The following is a 22,563-nucleotide window of genomic DNA, read 5'->3' as shown; positions in this document are numbered from 1 at the left end:
CTGAAAGCATCATGTTGGTCTGAACCGGAGCAGCTGGTCCAGTTCAGGGCAGAGATCCAGAAGGATCCTCTTGGTACCTAAACCAGCTGATGGTCCAGTCTTAGTCCTGGACCAGCAGGTCGGTGTGATCTGATCATCAGCAGGTTCCTCTAACGGAGCCAAGGCTGCCATCGGGATTTGTGGGTTCCATCATTGAGCTCCTGCCTTTAGTTGTATGTTTAGACCATGTGTTTAATTGTGAGATTGTTGCAGCTTCACTCTTGTGTAACTTATCTGGTGATGTGGGGCCTGTCGTGTCCTTCACGTGTGGTCATGAACTTATTGTGGACGTAACGATCCTCATGTTCTGCACTTCACGTCGCCAACGGACAAAACCTCAGAAAAGTGCATACGCCAGACTTGATGTGTGCGTGAAGAACCACAACTTTCCACGTTCAAATCACTTTTTGAACATCTGACCGTGAGCATAGAAAGTGTTGTACGCACGTTTTTTTGTGCGCCGCACCCTTTATACATGAGGCCCCAGGTCTACCACACCAGAACCCATAAGACTTGGAGCTGTGTCCTTCAAGCTGGTGAGAGGCTCCAGCAGATCCCAGGAACAACATCAGAGATCTGAAAAAATACGGAAAAATACTGCGCAGAAACCTCAAGCTCCCAGGGTGTGTGTGTGTGTGTGTGTGTGTGTGTGTGTGTGTGTTTGTGTATGTATATTATATATATATATATATATATATATTTATGTAATTTTATTGTATTTTTTTGTAATTTCTTTTGCAGAAACACTCCAAGGGACAGATCATGGTGGACATGGTGTGTGGACACCTTAACCTGCTGGAGAAGGACTACTTTGGTCTGACCTTTGCTGACACAGAGAGCCAGAAGGTCAGTGAAGTGTTAATAGTAAATAATATAAATAATAATAATAATAATCTCAAACCATCTTACATTACACAATCCAGTTGTTTAATAAAAACAATCTTTATTTGTCAGTATAAATCTTACGAAACACACTGAAATGAGTCATCTGCTTTTAACCCATTGCTAGTTAGACTAAGAACAGTGGGCTGCCATTTTTCCAATGCCCGGGGAGCAATTAGAGTTAAGGGACCCAAAGTTGCCATCCCGGGGACTTGAACTTAGGTCCTTCAGACCCAAGCCCATACTCTGTAACTGCCTCCACTCCCCTGTTTGCAGAACAATCTGTATTTCTCTCAGTTGTGGGATTGTTGGCTCTCTCAGCATTCAAAGAAGACCAGGGATATTCAAATAGAAACTTTCAGCCTTGGTCTAGACAGAAATCATTTGTGCTGTTCACGAAGAGATTTGTCTCTTGTACTCTCTGCAATACGGTCGCATAAATTTAGTTATAATCATATTCCAGAGACAGAGCTGATCTGGTGGTAGAAATAATTTACAGGGTTACCTGCTGCAGACTCCATCATCCACGCTCAGGTCCGATAAGGTCAAATGACTTTAGTTACTAAGGATAAGAAACTAAAGATTAGCCTCAGTATGACTTCAATGCATCATCTTTCTTTTATAATAGAATGATTTCAAGTGAAAAGAGAAGAAATATGTCTTAGTGCAAGTGGTGTGAGCATGCAGGAATTCATTCAGTCAGGTTTTAGATGTCTGTGTTAAAGAAATCTGTTTGTAGTGCTCAACATGATCAAGAATTTCATTTCTGAAAGAATTTTCTAGCACTTTAGGATGGCACAACAATCTATAAACCTTTATCTGGAGCAGTATTTCCTTCCTGTTAACAAAAAAAGGTTAAGAACGTACTCTCCATCTCCTTTCTGGTTGCCACAAGGCCTCTGTTGGACTTACCAGATTCTTATTGGTAAAGATGATCTAATTAAGAACATGGCTCTTTTTAAAGGTGATCAGAGAAATTGTGGGTAACACGGACAAAAATGTATTTTTGCAATATTTTAGCTTTGTTGAGTTCTTTACTATAAGCATGGCTTTTAGACAGCAAATTTGGCAAATTGTATTTCATCCTTGTGTGAGTAAGGACTGGTTAGTACAGATGTTCTGTTGCCCCGAGTGCTCAATGAAACCTGTTTCTGTTGAATAAAAAACGTATATGCAAACAGTTAAGTAGAAAATCTCAGAGACGCTCTTCTTAAAAATCATAGCAGAACCATTCCTATGGTAAAATATAACAGTAAAACGTAGGTTAGTAAGGATGACTTTGTTCCTGTTATTTGGTTAGACTGACATTTTCACCTTCATAACATGATCTTCTTAATGTTTTCACCTCCCATATCTCCTGACTTTAGTCTGACTTTGTCTGAATGACTCGCTCTTTGGTCGGTTATCTGCAGTTTAATTATTTCTGCCTCTGATAAATGTGTCCTAACATTAAAGTCCAATCATCTCACTAATCATTTGACATTTCAGAACGTCTGGATATTTTTCTCTGTGATCCCCATAGCTTTGTGAAACGGTGCACAAACTAAGCCTATTACCAGAAAAAATCACATTTGACATGCCTTGAACTGATTGCTGACATCAAACCAAGAGCTTGCGTGGACCAAACATAAAGCACAGGTTTCCCCGTTTTCTGTGTGTAAGTAAGGCTTCAGCTTTGATCAAAAAGACAGGCTTATCAGATAGCAACTACAGTTTGCTGTCTGGATTTGCTCAATAGCCAGAGAATTGAAATTCTTTATAGAAGCCCTTTTTCCTCCTGAGATCAATGAACGACAATGTAATTTTTTACTGTTTGGTGCGAATGCTTTAAGAACAGATCTATTAAAACCTAGATAGAAGTCTGTAACAGTCAGCAATTGTTTAGCAATCTGATTAATTTCTCTTTTGACTCAATCAATAGAAAGCACCTTTCTGTTTAAATGCTGGAGATGTGTGAAGCTGAGGCTGTGCACATGTGTGGAGGTATTGGCCAAAACCACACACAGGTTTTCTCATCATGGCCATGTGGATCAGACGTTACAGTTCAGTGTCCTGATTTAATCCTGATGAGATACCAGCTGTCAAAAAGACTGTCATCATTAATAAGCAGCTGCTCTACAGTTTCCAGTTTTCTGAAGATTACCATCAGCTCTCTTAACCAGACATTGGAATAATTGGGAAAATCTGTTATCTCCTCAACACAAAAGTTTCACTAACCCTTTATTACTCTATGATTTATACCTTTTATTAGTTACTGCAACATTGCTTGGGCCTGTACTCACCAAACAAAACCAGACAGAACCAGTGGTGAGAATCATTGCCTCTTCGCCTGTGTGGCAGGGTGGAGGAGCAGCCACTCAGCTGAGTGGGCACAGGTGTGCCCAATCAACCTCTCCACCCTGCCTGGCTACATAAAAAGCAGCTGCACACCAGCAATGGGGCTCTGCTGGGAGGCACGGTAGCAAGGGCTTGCTACTTGGGGTCACCCGACAGGACAGAGGACACAGGGTTTGGTGCAGAGATTGTGATTTATTGTTTCACCCAGACACACGTGCCAGCACCTTCAGTAGCTCTGTCCTTCCTCCCAGCAGAGCTCCGCTCTGCGTCATTCCTCTCTGTCTCCAAGGCCCGCACACTACTGAAATACACAGAGAGTGATTAGACACACCTGTGTACCATCAGCTGTTCCAGCCGCTACTGCGCACTACTACCACGCCCCAATCCTGCACCCGCCACAGCCTCTAAGGGCCCGATTTACTAAAGGTTTGCGTGTGTTAAAACGTGTGCAAACTTGACAGCACCCGCAAACCAAAGTGCCAGCTGATCTACTAACAGCGTGCAAAGAGGACTGCGTCTCTGAAATGCGCAAAATTGCACACGCAATTCAGTTAGTACTTTTGCCCTGATGAATAATCAATATGGGGCGTACCCGCCAGAAATCGCTAAATACTGGGAGGGGAAAATGCAAATTGCTCCATTTACCACGCGCAATGAGATTTACCAAGCCTGAAAGTAATTGCGCGTATTGTGATTGCGTCTGTATTTAATACGTTTGAAAGGAAGGTGCTAATCTGCTGCTGCCGTTATTGTGGCAAGGAGGCGACATCCAAAATCAAAGAATACGCAGAGAGAGAGTCTTTATTCTGCTGCATGCTATTTTAAAAATGGTTGCACAAGTTTTATTAAAGGCCACTTTTTCTTTAGTTCTTCGCCTTATATCTTTGCCACCTTATTTTATTGTGCCCCCCTCCACTCGCCCACAAGCAGGCCAAGCCTTTGTGCCAAAACTTTGTATTTTATTGATTACTTATCTTATTGAACGTGAAATCATCCTTCGTAAATTACATTTAATTAAAACCCGTGCTTATTAATCACAAAACACAGGTTAAACATCATGACCAAATCTGCTCCGTCCCGCTGTGTCAGGATCAGCGCAGAGACTGCAGCTTCGCCTGAATTATGGTTCCGCGTTAAATCGACGGCGTAGCCGACGCGTAGGGTCGCGGGCGGGGTGCGTCGCCGCGTTTAGCCTACGCCGTCGGTTCTGCGTTGGTGTGACGCGGAACCATAAATCAGCCTGTAGTGTGCGCTCTGTGCGCTGTTCTGAACACTTCTCTTCTCTTCTTTCGGTCATATGATGGTCCCGTCTGTCACACATTTACTGTCAGTGTTTGCTATATAATATACAATATTTGCAATATACTGTGGACATCTGAATAAAAACTTAACTCATAAATAGATGAATCAAAGCGCTTTCCAGCTCTGTGTCTGAATTGTCTTTTTCTCCTCAGATCATGCCGAGCACCGCCGGCTCACGCAAACCCGACCAATTCAATATTAAAATCAAATTCGGTCCTGTGGACCGTTTTTCTATTTCGTATTTTTGATCTGTGCCTAAAATTGAAATATGAAAAACCAGACGTTTTTCTGTTTTTTGTGTTACCAACTGCATTTATTCTATCGCAGCTTTTCTCCGATATTGGTCCGTGTATCTTTTGGTCATTGGATTTTTCCGTCATGAGTGGGAATCAAAAAACAAAAAACGATTGGTTTATTTGATTTTCCTTTTAAAACAAAAAACAAATATTGAATACACTGCATTTTTTCTTTTTCTGTGTTAATATGATTTAACAAAGATTCAAAATACGCTTTTATTTTCGTTTTCTATTTCATATAAGAAAAATGAAATCCCTAGTCAACAGGAAGGAAAAAACGAACCAAAAACAACCGTTTATTCATATTCGTGCACCGGAAGCTGGCATTTACAACCGAATGAACTTAGTTCTGGATATTTAACAGGCATTCCTGTGACAATTCTCTCCAGGGGAAGTTTGATTTTAATATTTAATTGGTCGGGTTTACGTGACTCGGAAATGGCTCTGTATGCTGCAGTTCGGGTAACCATGGCAACCATAGCGGCGCTGAAACAACAGATTAAGGATTATTTTTTAAAGATTGATTAAGGACTTGTTCCACAGCGGTTTGACGCACAAACACATTTCCTGCACGTTGCAGCAGATGTGTCTCCTGCAATGCTCAGAAATGAGCGTCAGAAGATTCTGTGCTCGGCATCATCTGAGGAGAAAAAGACGCAGAGCTGGAGAGCGCTTTGATTCATCATGGCCGAATGACCGGCTATCTGTCTTCACTGGGGGTGCATGCTGGAGAAGGTCGGGTTGGAAGAATTAATTTAGTCCCACGCGTGAGGTATCCACGTGATTATCATTATATGTATAAATTGCACTGCAGCACAAACTTTACCTGACGCCGGAATTCATGGTATGGCTGATGGAGCTCTCTCAGGTTCTTCCAACCCGACCTTCTCCATCAAGCACCCCCAGTGAAGACAGATAGCCGGTATTGCGGCTTTCCTGTACTTTTAAGAGCCGCTTGAGAGTTTATTGTTAGGTCCTGTATATTTGCATGACGCGCTGCTGACAGAGAAGTATAGGCTACGCTGAGTCCGACAGAGGTTTTATGGCGTTTAATGACAAAACTCAGCCACAACGGCCTTCCGACATGCTTAATGGGTTTTAAACGTGTAGCCTACACTGCAAACGTGATCGGGGTGATCAGTGTTCAGTACAAAGCTGTCAACAAAAATTAGGCTACGGCTCCCTAACAGCCTGTCCTAACTGCATGCGAGCGTCCGACTGTCGCGCCGCAATGCGTGGCATCGGACCCGCTCTGAACGCGTTATCGGCCCCACGTTCTACCACGTTCTTTTGATTGACAGCTGAGACTCGCCTTTTAGAAGGCTGATTTATGGTCCGCGTTACACCAACGCAGACCTTACAGCGTAGGGTACGCGGCGCGGTCACCGAACGGTGCGCGTCGCCGCGTACCCTACGCTGTAGGCTACGCCGTCGATTTTACGCGGAACCATAAATCAGCCTTTATTCACCCGCCCGTGCGCTCCTGAAAGAAACTCCTAACATTAGCCGACTCCTAAAAGAGTAAAGGGACAAGTAAAAGATGGGTGATTACTTGTAATCTCCCTACGTTTGTACTTTCTAAACAGAAAACAAGCTTATTATTCGGTGGAATAAGTGGGGAAAAAACCGAACAATTAATAACGGCGTGTGATTACGCAATCAAACAGCGAACAGCTGGAGTGACCGGCGTGCGGTGCAAACATGTCAGCATGTCAGATCATTACTGGGATGTGGGGAAAAAGCAGAGGACACGATCAATCCGGCAGGATCCGGGACAAATTAAGCCCTAATAAGATTAAGATAAGATTCTTATTATATCTTATTATCTTATCAGAACCTTCCAGCCTGGCGATCTCCCTCCAGCAGCTGCCACTTTATTGAAGTTCTTGTATTGAAATGACTGTTTCCTACAGCGCTTTACACTTTTTTTTCAACTTTCAACCGGCTTTCAACGCGAGCGACGGGAAGAAAATAGAAGCAGGGCGTGCGACAAAAGTCCAGCTCAAAACGACGCCGCGTCGCTCGCAACCAGTGTAGACAGTGCAATAAAAAATAAAGCAATGGAACTGTTTTTGACGCTGACTCTCGCTCGCGTCGCATGCAGTGTGTATATTTGCAATATACTGTGGACATCTGAATAAAAACCTCATAAATAGATTGAATCAAAGCGCTCTCCAGCTCTGCGTAGCCTTTTTCTCCTCAGATCATGCCGAGCACAGAATCTTCTGACGCTCATTTCTGAGCATTGCAGGAGACACATCTGCTGCAACGTGCAGGAAATGTGTTTGTGCGTCAAACCGCTGTGGAACAAGTCCTTAATCAATCTTTAAAAAATAATCCTTAATCTGTTGTTTCAGCGCCGCTATGGTTGCCATGGTTACCCGAACTGCAGCATACAGAGCCATTTTACGTAAACCCGACCAATAAAATATTAAAATCAAACTTCCCCTGGACAGAATTGTCACAGGAATGCCTGTTAAATATCCAGAACTAAGTTCACTCGGTTGTAAATGCCAGCTTCCGGTGCACGAATATGAATAAACGGTTGTTTTTGGTTCGTTTTTTCCTTCCTGTTGACTAGGGATTTCATTTTTCTTATATGAAATAGAAAACGAAAATAAAAGCGTATTTTGAATCTTTGTTAAATCATATTAACACAGAAAAAGAAAAAATGCAGTGTATTCAATATTTGTTTTTTGTTTTAAAAGGAAAATCAAATAAACCAATCGTTTTTTGTTTTTTGATTCCCACTCATGACGGAAAAGTCCAATGACCAAAAGATACACGGACCGATATTGCGTTTCTTTTGGTAATGTTTAAATTTATTTGCTGTAGTTCATGAATGTATTTATGGTCCGTGTATCTTTTGGTCATTGGATTTTTCCGTCATGAGTGGGAATCAAAAAACAAAAAACGATTGGTTTATTTGATTTTCCTTTTAAAACAAAAAACAAATATTGAATTACACTGCATTTTTTCTTTTTCTGTGTTAATATGATTTAACAAAGATTCAAAATACGCTTTTATTTTCGTTTTCTATTTCATATAAGAAAAATGAAATCCCTAGTCAACAGGAAGGAAAAAACGAACCAAAAACAACCGTTTATTCATATTCGTGCACCGGAAGCTGGCATTTACAACCGAGTGAACTTAGTTCTGGATATTTAACAGGCATTCCTGTGACAATTCTCTCCAGGGGAAGTTTGATTTTAATATTTTATTGGTCGGGTTTACGTGACTCGGAAATGGCTCTGTATGCTGCAGTTCGGGTAACCATGGCAACCATAGCGGCGCTGAAACAACAGATTAAGGATTATTTTTTAAAGATTGATTAAGGACTTGTTCCACAGCGGTTTGACGCACAAACACATTTCCTGCACGTTGCAGCAGATGTGTCTCCTGCAATGCTCAGAAATGAGCGTCAGAAGATTCTGTGCTCGGCATGATCTGAGGAGAAAAAGGCTACGCAGAGCTGGAGAGCGCTTTGATTCATCATGGCCGAATGACCGGCAATCTGTGTTCACTGGGGGTGCATGCTGGAGAAGGTCGGGTTGGAAGAATTAATTTAGTCCCACGCGTGAGGTATCCACGTGATTATCATTATATGTATAAATTGCACTGCAGCACAAACTTTACCTGACGCCGGAATTCATGGTATGGCTGATGGAGCTCTCTCAGGTTCTTCCAACCCGACCTTCTCCAGCAAGCACCCCCAGTGAAGACAGATAGCCGGTATTGCGGCTTTCCTGTACTTTTAGAGCCGCTTGAGAGTTTATTGTTAGGTCCTGTATATTTGCATGACGCGCTGCTGACAGAGAAGTAGGCTACGCTGAGTCCGACAGAAGTTTTATGGCGTTTAATGACAAAACTCAGCCACAACGGCCTTCCGACATGCTTAATGGGTTTTAAACGTGTACACTGCAAACGTGATCGGGGTGATCAGTGTTCAGTACAAAGCTGTCAACAAAAATTAGGCTACGGCTCCCTAACAGCCTGTCCTAACTGCACGCGAGCGTCCGACTGTCGCGCCGCAATGCGTGGCATCGGACCCGCTCTGAACGCGTTATCGGCCCCACGTTCTACCACGTTCTTTTGATTGACAGCTGAGACTCGCCTTTTAGAAGGCTGATTTATGGTTCCGCGTTACACCAACGCAGACCTTACAGCGTAGGGTACGCGGCGCGGTCACCGAACGGTGCGCGTCGCTGTAGGCTACGCCGTCGATTTTACGCGGAACCATAAATCAGCCTTTATTCACCCGCCCGTGCGCTCCTGAAAGAAACTCCTAACATTAGCCGACTCCTAAAAGAGTAAAGGGACAAGTAAAAGATGGGTGATTACTTGTAATCTCCCTACGTTTGTACTTTCTAAACAGAAAACAAGCTTATTATTCGGTGGAATAAGTGGGGAAAAAACCGAACAATTAATAACGGCGTGTGATTACGCAATCAAACAGCGAACAGCTGGAGTGACTGGCGTGCGGTGCAAACATGTCAGCATGTCAGATCATTACTGGGATGTGGGGAAAAAGCAGAGGACACGATCAATCCGGCAGGATCCGGGACAAATTAAGCCCTAATAAGATTAAGATAAGATTCTTATTATATCTTATTATCTTATCTGAACCTTCCAGCCTGGCGATCTCCCTCCAGCAGCTGCCACTTTATTGAAGTTCTTGTATTGAAATGACTGTTTCCTACAGCGCTTTACACTTTTTTTTTCAACTTTCAACCGGCTTTCAACGCGAGCGACGGGAAGAAAATAGAAGCAGGGCGTGCGACAAAAGTCCAGCTCAAAACGACGCCGCGTCGCTGCAACCAGTATAGACAGTGCAATAAAAAATAAAGCAATGGAACTGTTTTTGACGCTGACTCTCGCTCGCGTCGCATGCAGTGTGTATATTTGCAATATACTGTGGACATCTGAATAAAAACCTCATAAATAGATTGAATCAAAGCGCTCTCCAGCTCTGCGTAGCCTTTTTCTCCTCAGATCATGCCGAGCACAGAATCTTCTGACGCTCATTTCTGAGCATTGCAGGAGACACATCTGCTGCAACGTGCAGGAAATGTGTTTGTGCGTCAAACCGCTGTGGAACAAGTCCTTAATCAATCTTTAAAAAATAATCCTTAATCTGTTGTTTCAGCGCCGCTATGGTTGCCATGGTTACCCGAACTGCAGCATACAGAGCCATTTCCGAGTCACGTAAACCCGACCAATAAAATATTAAAATCAAACTTCCCCTGGAGAGAATTGTCACAGGAATGCCTGTTAAATATCCAGAACTAAGTTCACTCGGTTGTAAATGCCAGCTTCCGGTGCACGAATATGAATAAACGGTTGTTTTTGGTTCGTTTTTTCCTTCCTGTTGACTAGGGATTTCATTTTTCTTATATGAAATAGAAAACGAAAATAAAAGCGTATTTTGAATCTTTGTTAAATCATATTAACACAGAAAAAGAAAAAATGCAGTGTATTCAATATTTGTTTTTTGTTTTAAAAAGGAAAATCAAATAAACCAATCGTTTTTTGTTTTTTGATTCCCACTCATGACGGAAAAATCCAATGACCAAAAGATACACGGACCATTTATTTGCCTCTTCCACTAATATCTCTAACTCCAACTCGTTCAATTTCATTTTGCGCTTGTGACTTGTGACTGTGCTTTCCATCCAGACTCTCCATGGCGCAAACGTAAGACGCGCAATACCTCATTTAAATACTGCGGTTTGCACCTGTTATCAATTGCGCACGCAATCTTAGTTGATCACCCGCAAACCACGCAACAACAGCACGCGCAAACTTTTTCAGTGCACACGCAATTTAGTACTCTTTATTTAGGATCTTAGTAAATCGGGCCCTAAGAATTCACTCGTTACCTTTGGTTCATAAATTTGGCATCCTTAATATCTCTCAGATTAATAAACTCCAAATTGCTCAATTTGTATATGGTTCTTTAAATAAAACTCTTCCTAACTTTTTTCACAATTTCAATTCCCCGAACAATGAATTTCATAATTATTCAACCCGCAAAGCTTCGGCCTCATCTCAATTTAAGATCTCTTCCAGAGGTTCCAAGATATGGAATTCACTTCCTCCCCACCTTGTCAAACTTTCTCATGAATTATTTATTTATCTGTCAAACATATTTTGCTATATCAATAGCTTAATAATATGATGTAAACTTCTACTTACCCACATTTGTCTTTTTTTTTCTTTGTGTGTGCGTGTGAGTGTGCAGTGTGTGAGCCTGCTGTGCGCAGGTGTGTATGTGCTTGTGGTGTGTGTGTGTGGCTTGTGTGTGCTGCATATGATATGCATTTATGTCCATGATGCCCATTTTTATGCTCATTTAAGGAAGGCCTCTTGTCAAGCCCCTAGAGGGTTTTTTGGACATCCTTGCATATTTGCTGTCTATTGTTTTTTATGGTAATTGTATTAGTGACTTTTGAATATGTGCTGAATAAATAAACAAACACTCGTACAAGGGACTGGTTCGGGTTGACTCATTTTAGCCTCCGACTCCTACAGTGACGATGTTGTACACTTGGTCCACTTAGGCCTAGACTGAAATATCGAATGGGTTGATACGTTTCTGTTATGTTACTTGTCTACTGTTGTTCATTGTCTACAGAGGATAAAGGCAGATCTTCATTAGGCAGCATTTTAGGTTCACATTTTTGTTACCTCGGTTGCTGTTGAAAGAATAGACACAACATTTAAAAGATGCAACAGAAAGCAGGAAAGTTGAGTTGTAAAGGATTTATTTTTCTGATGAGAAGACAAGAACGATCCCAACAAATACAAACACTAAAGTCCAAGGATACCTGCGACAATAAAAATAAAAATAACAAGAAACAAAGACTTGATGACATTAGTTACGCAACTATATATACTTGGAGAGAGAGAGTAGAGCAGGGGGAGGGCCCAGTGCATCATGGGAAGTCTCCCAACAGCCTAGTTATGTCACAATTTCACTTAAGCATCATATAATATGGCCCTTTTGACACAACTTTATGAAATGTGAATGAAACGGCTGAGTGCTTTGGTGAAGGTGCGACAGAGATAGTTCTCCAGCCTGTTCAGAGTGTCAACGCTGGTGGAGAATTAGTCACCCAGATCATGGGATGAAAAAAAGTTTTAACTGGACTTTGTTTTTCTTGGTTCATGAAGATGTTTCATCTTCCACTCAGTGGATTATAATAAAGCCCTGAAGTCTTGTACAGTAACTCGTTTAAAGTTTAAAAAGCTGAATCAGTCATTAAGAGTTTCAAGTCTTGTGGCTAGTTAAAAGTTTGGATAGTGTCTCTAGCTGAAGTAATAGGGTTAGGGTTGAAATAGTTTTCAAACCTCTCTCTTTTCCACACCTTTCACTGCATAAATTACAAATCAACACAATTATATTTTTGATGGCTTTCAGAAAGTATGACTTTTGTGGCTGTGTGACTTAGATTTTTCTTTCAAATCAGCCCAGAGCTCGGAGAGTGCTCATTTTTGGTCTAAGTTTTACAATGGGAGCCGACATTACAGTAGATAGGCTCTTCAGCACAGATAAAGTTTGGTTTCTCTAAATTGCTCTAACTCCAGATTTAAAACCCTTACCATCGTAAAGATTGCATCACTGCCTTCAGGAGAGGAATCTTTGCTTATGCTGAAATCATTTTGTTGATACATCTTATCTTTTTGAAAATATGACACTTATTCGGAGCATCGAAATTGCCTAGTCATGCAGGTGACACAGGGAGGATATACAGAGAGCTGTGAAACGATGCACATACTCCTCCCTGGTTACCGGGGGCAACGGGAACCCCTCCCTTCTCTACTCTATAGCTGGCAATGTAGGTGTTGTGATTGACTGCAGGAGCTCATTCATTATACTATTTTATGATAATAAATGTACTGTCTCTGTCCCTCTGTCTTTCTCTGTAAGTATGCATGGATGTGTGTATTAGGAATGGGCGATATTTTACCGTTCACGATATACCGTCAAAAAAATTAACCACTGTAAGAATTTGTCATCTCGCGGTAAAAACGATAAAGTCCCGTTGATGATGTTTTTGTGTAAACCCTGATTTATGGTTCTGCGTTAAATTGACGCAGAGCCTACGGCGAAGGAAGGAAGGAAGGAAGGAAGGAAGGAAGGAAGGAAGGAAGGAAGGAAGGAAGGAAGGAAGGAAGGAAGGAAGGAAGGAAGGAAGGAAGGAAGGAAGGAAGGAATGAGCCAGAAAGAAAGAAAGAAAGAAAGAAAGAAAGAAAGAAAGAAAGAAAGAAAGAAAGAAAGAAAGAAAGAAAGAAAGAAAGAAAGAAAGAAAGAAAGAAAGAAAGAAAGAAAGAAAGAAAGAAATTCCCAATTAAATTTGTGTAACAAACATGGCGGATCTGAGTCATTCCAGTTTTGCAGTACAGGTGTAACTCATTTACTGTATTTGGTTTTTATCAATTTAATTTAATTGGTGTAGTTTAGTAGTATTTAGTATCTTTTAGAGCAGTGATTTGGGGGCTCCAAAGACTGAATGTGGTGATAGATTTATAGTTAAAAAGATGGAGTTGAATTGGTATTTTTTTTATCGTCATTTTTATCGTTATCGGGATAAATGCCAGAAATTATCGTGATAAATATTTTAGTCCATACCGCCCATTCCTAGTGTGTGTATGTATGTATATATATATATATATATATATATATATATATATATATATATATATATATATATATATATATATATATATATATATATATATATATATATATATATATATATATATATATATATATATATATATATATATATATATATATATATATATATATATATATATATACAGTATGTCGTCTGTCCATAGCCATACCCAGCTATGACATGTCTGCTGTTATTCAGTTTATCTTCCCGTTTTATCTTAAGTTCTTCCCTTCAGCTCATCTTTTTCTTTTCATCTGCTCTTCCTCTCGTCAGCTCTCTTTAACTAATCTTCTTTATAGTTGATACCCCAGTCTTGAGGCCATACATTTTTCTTCAACTTATCTTCCTCTCTACAGCTCATATTTCTCTCTTCAGTGGATCTTTTTCTTTTCAGCTAATCGTCTTCTCTTTTGCTGATTTTGGTCTGTTGTAGCCAAGTGCTTTGCTTCATCTCATTCCTGTCCTCATCCCTTAATCTCTTCAGCTGATATTTCAATACGTCCTATCATCAACCTGTTTTTCTTTTCTTCCACGATTTAAACAGTTTCAAATGCCTGAGCTACGTTTTACCATTTCTTGACATGTTTGTTCTTATTTAGCTTATCTTCTCGTCTTCAGCTCATCTTCTTCTCTTCAGTTGATCTTTTTGTTCAGCCAGTCTTCCTCTCTTCAGCTCATCTTCTCCTCATCTCATCTTCCTCTCTTCAACTGATCTTGGCTCTTCTCTTCTTCAGCTTATCTCATTGTATTCAGCTCTTATTTTTCTCTTCAGCTTATCTTTTACTTTTATCATCGTATTTTAATGCCCACTTGTTTTCTTCAGCTCATCTTCCTCTTTTGAGATCTATATCTCTTCTCTTCATCCATTCTTTCTTCATTCCAGATAATGTTATCTGAGCAAATGTGTCAAATGTCTGAGCTACGTTTGACCATTTTCTTCGCATTGTCACCTGACTTCAGCCATGTCTTCATTTTCAGCAGTTCTGCTGTTTTTCAGCAATGTTTAGCTCTCATTCAGCATTCAACCCTGCATTTTCAAAGGAAATGATTGAACCCTTTCTTCTTGTCTTCTTTCTCTTCCTTCTACAACGTTGTGCTTCATTAAATCATGATGACTTTTATCTTCTTTATTCTGTTATTTCCACACTAATTCAACTGCATGTTTACATTCTCCTCTCTTCAGCTTATATTCCCACCCGGAGGTCATTCTTTTTTTCTCAAGCTTCTCTACCTGTCTGTAGCTCATTTTTTTTTCTCTTCAGCTGATTTATTTCTCTTGAGGTCATCTTTTTACTTCAGTTCATCTCCCTGTCTTCAGCCCATCATTTCCACTTCAGCTTATTCTTTTCAGCAAATATTCCTCTCTTCTCCTTAATGTCTCTTCAGCTCATCCTCCCTATTCTCCTGATAGTTTCTCTTTTCTGCTCATATTCTTCAACTTTGTCTCAGTAAATCATGACTTTTATCTTTTGTTATACATTTCAAAAAATCGTTTATTTAACACTAATTTAATTTACAGGTTTACAGATAAGAAGAGACTAAATTACCTTTTAAATCATCATATAATGATAAAATAAAGTATTTTAAAGGCTTATAAATTACAAAATAAAATGATTATGGGGAAATACATATTTTAAATCAACTTTTTGTAATAAAAACTCAATTTAACTGAATTAACTTGAAGTGAGTTATGTCAGAAGAAGGGTGGATGGAGGGATGGACAGATTATGATGGCATAACCCCCTTCTCTGTGTCTCTGCTCACGTGTACATCTTGACTGGTTCTGTCAATCCAACCCAGTCTCACATGAAAACGTACCCTGCCTACGTTGGTCCAAAGTGCAGAAATGTAGAGGGGCTACAATAATAGCCCTTGAATTGTATAACTGTTACATTTTTCTACCTATTCGTTTTGCGTCCAAGTCATGTGACTTTCAAGATTCTGGCCGTGACACCAAAAAACATGGCGGACATTTCTCATTTTTTAGTTGCAGTTTCACATTATTCTGGCAAGATCTGAAAAAACTTTGCAACAACGAGCAAGCGAGTGATTATGTACATTCACTGAGTGAATATTATGAAAGTAAAACATATAATTTCTTGCTAGAAATGTAATCAAAACGCATTTTTATGCAGAAACTAGCTCAAAATATTTTTTTGCACTTTTTCACAAAAAAATGTCCGCCATGTTTTTGGTGTCACGGCCAGAATCTTGAAAGTCACATGACTTGGACGCAAAACGAATAGGTAGAAAAATGTAACAGTTATACAATTCAAGGGCCCTCTACGTTTTTGCACTTTGGACCAACGTAGGCAGGGTTTTTATGTGAGACTGGGTTGGTCAATCACTGTATGAAAATAAAGCAGCTGTTAATCCACAAACACATACACCTGCACCGATCCTACTTCATTAACAAACTTGTCGGGGCGCCACCTTTGTTACAAAGGAAGAACAAACTGTATTCATCAGTATTCGTCAAAGAGACAGAGGAAACTGTCTTATTATAATGCCATATCTGTCCTTTACATTTATACATGTCTGATTGTACGCCTTCCTCTCTGCACTTCTGTCTTCCTTCATGTCTTTCTGTCTACCTCCTTCCTCTTCCTCATTCTACTAAGCTCCATTCTTCTTCCCCTTACCTTCCTTTCCCCTTCTTCCTCCTCCTCATCTTCTTAATTTGTATTAATTAATATCAACAAGTAAAGGATACCGGTGAAACACTTCAATACACTCAAAATAACTGAATAAAGGCCTGTGATATGTATAAGTTTGCATTTACACAATGTCATCTCATCTGATGCTAGTTCATTTATTCATGCTGGTAAAATGTGATTCAAAAATAATAAACTGGATCCAAAACTGTATTTGACTCTCCAAACCATGTTGTCCCAAGTTCTTAGAAAGACTTTTCCATTGCAGGTCATGTCTGTTGCTCCTCTTCACTCCCACCTGCATGTTACTGTGACTTTAAACGCAGTTTCCACCTGCTGTTGGAAGTGAAACCACATTAACTGTGTCAGTGCTTCAACGACCAAATTGGAAATCATTTGAGTGCTCCACTGCGCAGTCGGATGTTATGAGATCAGATCGTCTCACTCTCTTCATTTAACATATGGAGAGGCTTTCGTTAGAAAAAACGGTGATAATTAGAGCCAGATATGGCGCTGGGGTGTGCATTAGTCCTGTTTCCAGCCCACCCAGTGTGAATGTGCCTTCTGTTTTTCAGAACTGGGTGGACCCCTCCAAAGAAATCAAGAAGCAGATGCGTAGTGAGTGCACTACATTTGAATAAATGTTTCATAGTTTGTTAAATACTGACTTGTGGTTAGCATATATTCTGTTACAGCGTATGTAAACCTCCGTGTGTCCTCAGGCTCTCCGTGGCAGTGTGCCTTTGCTGTCAAGTTTTATCCTCCAGATCCCTCCCAGCTCATAGAGGACATCACCAGGTAACACACGTTCCTGCAACTAAACTCCCGCACTTATGCTGTCAGATGCTTGTCACATTTAATCAAGGAACAAACAGCTTCCACATGACAGTTCCCTTTTCTATTTCCCCCATGTGTGTTTACATAAAAGTATTGTAATGATTCTTGCAGCATATTAGCCTCAGTGTCAGATAACCAGAAAAGCCTTTCTTCTCTCCGTGGATTAGTCCTGGAATGTTACTAACCACCGTGGATTAACAACACTTGAGTACTTGCTGGAGCTTGCATGGCTTTGGCTCGTTTGACTGCCAACTCTCTTTCTCCTCTCCCGCTTTTGTCTCACCTGACAGATACTACCTGTGTCTGCAGCTGAGAGATGATATCCTGTCAGGTCGACTGCCGTGCTCGTTTGTCACTCACGCCCTCCTGGGCTCCTACACAATCCAAGCGGAGCTCGGCGACTACGACCAAGACGACCACGGCTCTGATTATGTCAGCGATTTCCGTTTTGCTCCCAATCAGACACGCGAGCTGGAGGACAGGGTGATGGAACTTCATCGAAACTACAAGTACTGGGCACGGCGTTGTTTGAATGAAACATTCATATGTTCACAAATGTCAAAAGATGGTCCGCTTCTGTAAAATCTCAAATCAGGTTGATATTTGTGGGGGGTTTTTTCTGGTCAGCTTCATTCCTTTTGTTAATATACCGTAATTTCTGGACTATAAGCCGCTACTTTTTTCTTAGGTTTTCAACCATGCAGCTTATACAAAGGTGCAGCTATTCTGTGGATTTTTCTTCCACTGCTCGGGGCTCTCTAACCAGAATTAGAATCAAAACTAAGACAAAATAAATGCAAAGAAGAATACGCTACTTCTTCTTTAGCAGATAGAAGTAGGTAGAAGCAGATTTCAAACAGATAAATAGATAAATAAATACTGGTTATTTTCTCTTGGTTCTGTCCCGTTTTAATCAGCAAAGTTGCTGCCGTGTTAAAAGACACTGTCAAGAAAGGATCTATTTAGGTACAAACATGTACATCATTTACAGTTCAAAATGGTTCTGTACATGTAGTAAATATCTAATCTAACAACATAAATATCTGCGGCTTGTATATCTTTTTTTTTTAATAGATTGGATGCGGCTTGTATGCAGGTGCAGCTTATAGTGCAGAAAATACGGGCACAACCTTTTATGCATGTCAGGCCTGGCGCACGTTACTAAAGAATGGAGGGGCAAATTAGTGGTAGAAAAGAGGGGGAAGAAGAGATGGTGTATTGTATTGATTTTATATTAAAGCACTTACCATACAGTCTTTGAGGAGCTACGATTGGCAGCCGATCTCACTTTGTCAACAGACGCATGGCAAACCGTTCCAGTGTTTAAAAATAATGTTCTTCAGAGATACGTTTTCAGGGCTTTTCTTATCTGTTCTTCTATAGTACGTGATCATGAAACAGTTTCAGCTGATGTATCAGTAGGAGATCACAACAACATGTGGAGCTCCAATCACGAAGGGAACTTTAAGCCATGATGTATAAAAAAAGGGCCTTTCTCTGACCTTGTCCAGGGGCAGTATTTAGTCTCTGAAGCATCTGGGGTAGATTCTCTCAGGGGAACATGTCTTCAGGTGGGACAAACCAGAACTCCGCAAAAACAAGAACTATCTAAAATACACATGGGGGAAGTGTGTTCTGATCTCCGTCTGGTCTTTCTTGGATAGAAATGATACGACTCGAACAAACAAGAACACTTTGGTAAAGACTACTAGAAACAGAGTCTACACTTGGACATAAATGTTGGATTCTCTGTGTTAAGCACGTTAACTCCAGCACAAGCTTGTCACTGACATGGAAAAGTAAAAAGAGCACCTGAAAAAGTTTTCCAAAATATATAAATAAAGATAAACATTTGTACTCCAGCACCCACTAGTTTGCAGTAGTAGAAGTTACTGGAAAGGCTTTTGTAAAAAAAACCTTCATCTAATAATGAAAATTTGGAAAAACATTCTTTTTTTTGTAGAAATGGTCAGTAAATTGTTTGTTGCTGTCTTTTGTATACTTTAACTCTGAGAACACAGCCCTATAACAAAAATGTTGCCCACATGTCAAAATAAAATAACAAGAAACAAATGTCATAATAGAAAATAAAACAAAATATTAAAGTCAAAATAAAATCACCAACAAATGTTTAAGTCAAAATAAAAAAACTAAAACAAATGTCAGTCTAAAAAAACAAATGTTAAAGGAGCTTGAGGCTCCTTTTAAGAAATGAGACTCTCTAGCGCCACCCTTCACCACGACGGCCGTCGGGGGTACTGCAGCCAACAGTGAAGCCGGCACGGGAGAACGGGGAGAACGCACATGCAGCGTCATGTGACGTCACATCCACAGCCCAGCGCGGGAAATTCGGGACCGAATTGCAGCACATTTTGCAGCACACAGCCTGTTCAAGGCAAAGGAGAGATACACTAGAGGAATCATTCTTTTGGGTTTGGAACGCTTCATCTGACATTATTACTAGAAAACTTAAAATGTATACGGATTTTTTTCATAAATCTTGCCACAATCCGGCCTCAAGCTCCTTTTAAAGTCAAAATAAAAAATACAAAAATCTGTCAAAAGTTCATAAATAAATATAAATAATTGTTGGTTCAGTTCAATAATAGTAACAACAACAATAATAACAATGTTAATAAAAATAAAGTGCTTAATATAGCAGCAGAGAATTAAAACCTATAAAATAACTAGACAGCTGCAAAAACAATGTGATATAAAATAAAATTTAGGGCAGATTTCCCCTTACCTACATACCTAATAATAATAATGACAATAATAATAATGGTATATAGCAGCCCCCCCAACAAAGTTATTGGCTTCGAACAGAAAAGCCGGGACTTCACATCCAGATCCAGATCACTTGTTTCCAGTCACACACACACATTTTCATAAAACAGTCCTCTATGAGGTGTTGCAGAAAACAATAACTAGCCGGCCCAGAAGAAATACTGCAACCAGGGAGCCATTGATCAGCCAACTGTCAACCCCCAATAAAACACACACATGAAGACATCTTGGAAACAAAAGCAGAATGATTAGTAGGAACTAAATTACTTTGTGTCATCAACGTCCAGATGCTTTTGAAGTGTTATGAGAAGGACATGTTACCATCCTAACTCATTATTTATTTATCTGATGTTTTGCAGGCCTGAAAGGCCAAAACAGATGAATTAATGAAATGAACTTGACTAGAAAAGAGATTAAATATTTTGTGTTCATACTGCCCTCAAAGAAAGTGTCTGCGTGTGTGTGTGTGTGTCTTAAGAGCTGTTGGTCACAGATGTTGCTGTTGTTCTGGACTTAGGGGGATGACACCAGCCGAAGCTGAAATTAACTTCTTGGAGAATGCAAAGAAATTGTCCATGTACGGCGTAGATCTCCACCACGCTAAGGTTGGCTGTTTCCAATATTTTCTCCTTATTTTCATTAAAGACTGTTTCAAGGATGCATTCAGTGCCGCTCATGAATAATGCCTGCCCATGCCTGCTGCAGGATTCTGAAGGGATTGAAATAATGCTGGGCGTCTGTGCCAACGGCCTGCTGATTTACCGTGACAGGCTGAGGATCAACCGCTTCGCCTGGCCAAAGATCCTCAAGATCTCCTACAAGAGGAGCAACTTCTACATCAAGATAAGACCCGGCGAGGTACGCCACATGGTCACAGATAGTAAAACGGAGGTTCTTCTATCCTCCACCAATGTTATGGTGTATTTGAGGTTTTAGGGATGTGGGTTCACCAGTGGGGGGGGGGGGGGGGGGGGGGGTGTAACAGGGACCTGCGATGGGCTAATATTTAGCTAATATTTGAGTCTGTTCTGCTTTAATATTTACAGGTTAATCTCTGCTTTTATATGATGTCATTCTTACTGAACTGTGCTGAAGGTTAGAAACCGTTCTGACACTGTAATGACAGAACTGATCCATACCTTGTGTCCATCCGCTTTTCCACTAGTACCTACTCGGCTTGACTCAACTCGGCCAAGTTTCTTTTCCATAACAATTCAGCACCTGGAGCAGAAGTAGGAGGTTGGAGTGAAGCTGCTGTGACGTATTTGATTGTGTATCTAAACAAAGAAGACGACAACACTAAAGATGTAGAACCTGGAGGAGATGATAAATGTGCTGCTGGGTCTGTGACTTGTGTTCGATACCAAGTTAAAAATGAGAGTGAGAGAAGCTTCAAGCGACAACGCTTTTTAATTTTTTTGTTTGTCTCAGCGCTGCTGAAAAGTCAGCTGGAGCTGCGAGCAGCTATGAAGTGACAGGGCTCCTGGTGGATCTGGTCGTTCCTTATCGCCCGTCTAGATCCCTTTTTAATTCTCTCCTCATCCACCAGGTTTATGAACATCTGCACCTCAGAGTTGGATCACCAAACAGATTTTTGCGCTGCCATTGCTGGTAGAATGAAATGAACAAGAAGCCGCCGTCAGTCGCTCTTTCGCTGATTTCCACCTCCTGACTCAGACGTCTGACTCCAACCCCCCGACCAATCAGTGGCCTGTAGTGTGATGACGTCAGATACAGCCGACTCAGCCACTTAGAACCTCGGCAGAATAGATACAGAAAAAGTATCTACTCTGCATGGGTAGACCCCTAGTGGAGAAGAACCGAACCGAGTGGAGGCGAGCCGAGTCGGGCTGAGTGGGCACTAGTGGAAAAGCACCATTATTTCTAATTAAAATGACGACCAAAAGATCAAGGAGCAGAGCAGCTCCTCTCGCTTTTGTGAAGTCGCCATTTTTTGTCCTAATTCCACGTCTCAAATGTGTCGGATTAGAAATAAACCTTTAGCCCTAATTGGTCTGAAGGCAGGATGAGGAAGTCACAGACTGGCTTCAGGTCTGAGGTGTCAGCCATGGCAGGTATGAGAGCTCGGCCCGTCGTGCTGTTCAGCGACTCCACCAAGCCTCAGCCGTCACCCCTGCTCTTCTGCGTGGTCGGGTCTGTATGTGGGCCGTCCTCGTTGTGCTGTAAGCCCCTGCAGCTCCTCCTCCACGCTGAGCCTCAGTGTGTCAGGGGGTCTGGGCGTCTGGGCGTCTGGGCGAGGCGCAGCCACGTGATGGAGCTGCACAGAGAGCCTGTGACCGGGACAAATAAAGAACCCCTTCAACAGAGGTGCTGCAGTTGCAGCCGCACTCGTTTTTTCATGTTTTTACAGCATTGGACCATTGAGTCTCATCTAAGCGAGCTCTGACATGCTCCTCTCTGTTTCCTTTGTTAGAGCTCAAGGAAAACACAGTTTGTTTGTTTGGAATTTTCAGGATGTATATTCATAAATTGACATTGATCTCAATGTTTGTTTTTTCACCTTTCCAGTATGAACAATTTGAAAGTACAATCGGTTTTAAGCTCCCCAACCACAGAGCGGCCAAAAGGCTGTGGAAGGTCTGCATCGAGCATCACACTTTCTTCCGGTGAGCATTGGTTTTCTTTCTGATTCAGTGATTGAGTGGGCATCAAAGCAAATACCCCCATGTCAACAGTAAAATGAGGTGTAACCTCACTCATGGACACAGTCAGTACGTTTACATGCAG

General features: G+C 41.0%; 1 protein-coding gene across 4 annotated transcripts in view; it reads left to right on the top strand.

Moving 5' to 3' along the window:
• Window positions 1-22,563, top strand: part of LOC133448933 (band 4.1-like protein 1) — a 127,894-nt gene that overhangs the window by 66,970 nt on the left and 38,361 nt on the right. For all 4 annotated transcript variants that reach the window (XM_061727953.1, XM_061727952.1, XM_061727951.1 and 1 more), the window contains exons 4-10: window positions 781-885; window positions 16,767-16,809; window positions 16,914-16,989; window positions 17,319-17,537; window positions 20,333-20,420; window positions 20,521-20,673; window positions 22,345-22,442. In XM_061727953.1, the coding sequence (XP_061583937.1) occupies window positions 781-885; window positions 16,767-16,809; window positions 16,914-16,989; window positions 17,319-17,537; window positions 20,333-20,420; window positions 20,521-20,673; window positions 22,345-22,442 (782 nt within the window). The remainder of the gene's footprint in view (window positions 1-780; window positions 886-16,766; window positions 16,810-16,913; window positions 16,990-17,318; window positions 17,538-20,332; window positions 20,421-20,520; window positions 20,674-22,344; window positions 22,443-22,563) is intronic.

The sequence above is a fragment of the Cololabis saira genome, chromosome 8, assembly GCF_033807715.1.
Source record: "Cololabis saira isolate AMF1-May2022 chromosome 8, fColSai1.1, whole genome shotgun sequence".
NCBI classification, from domain to species: Eukaryota; Metazoa; Chordata; class Actinopteri; order Beloniformes; family Belonidae; genus Cololabis; species Cololabis saira.
Note: the sequence above shows the minus strand (reverse complement) of the source record. Positions and strands in the feature narration are given on the sequence as shown.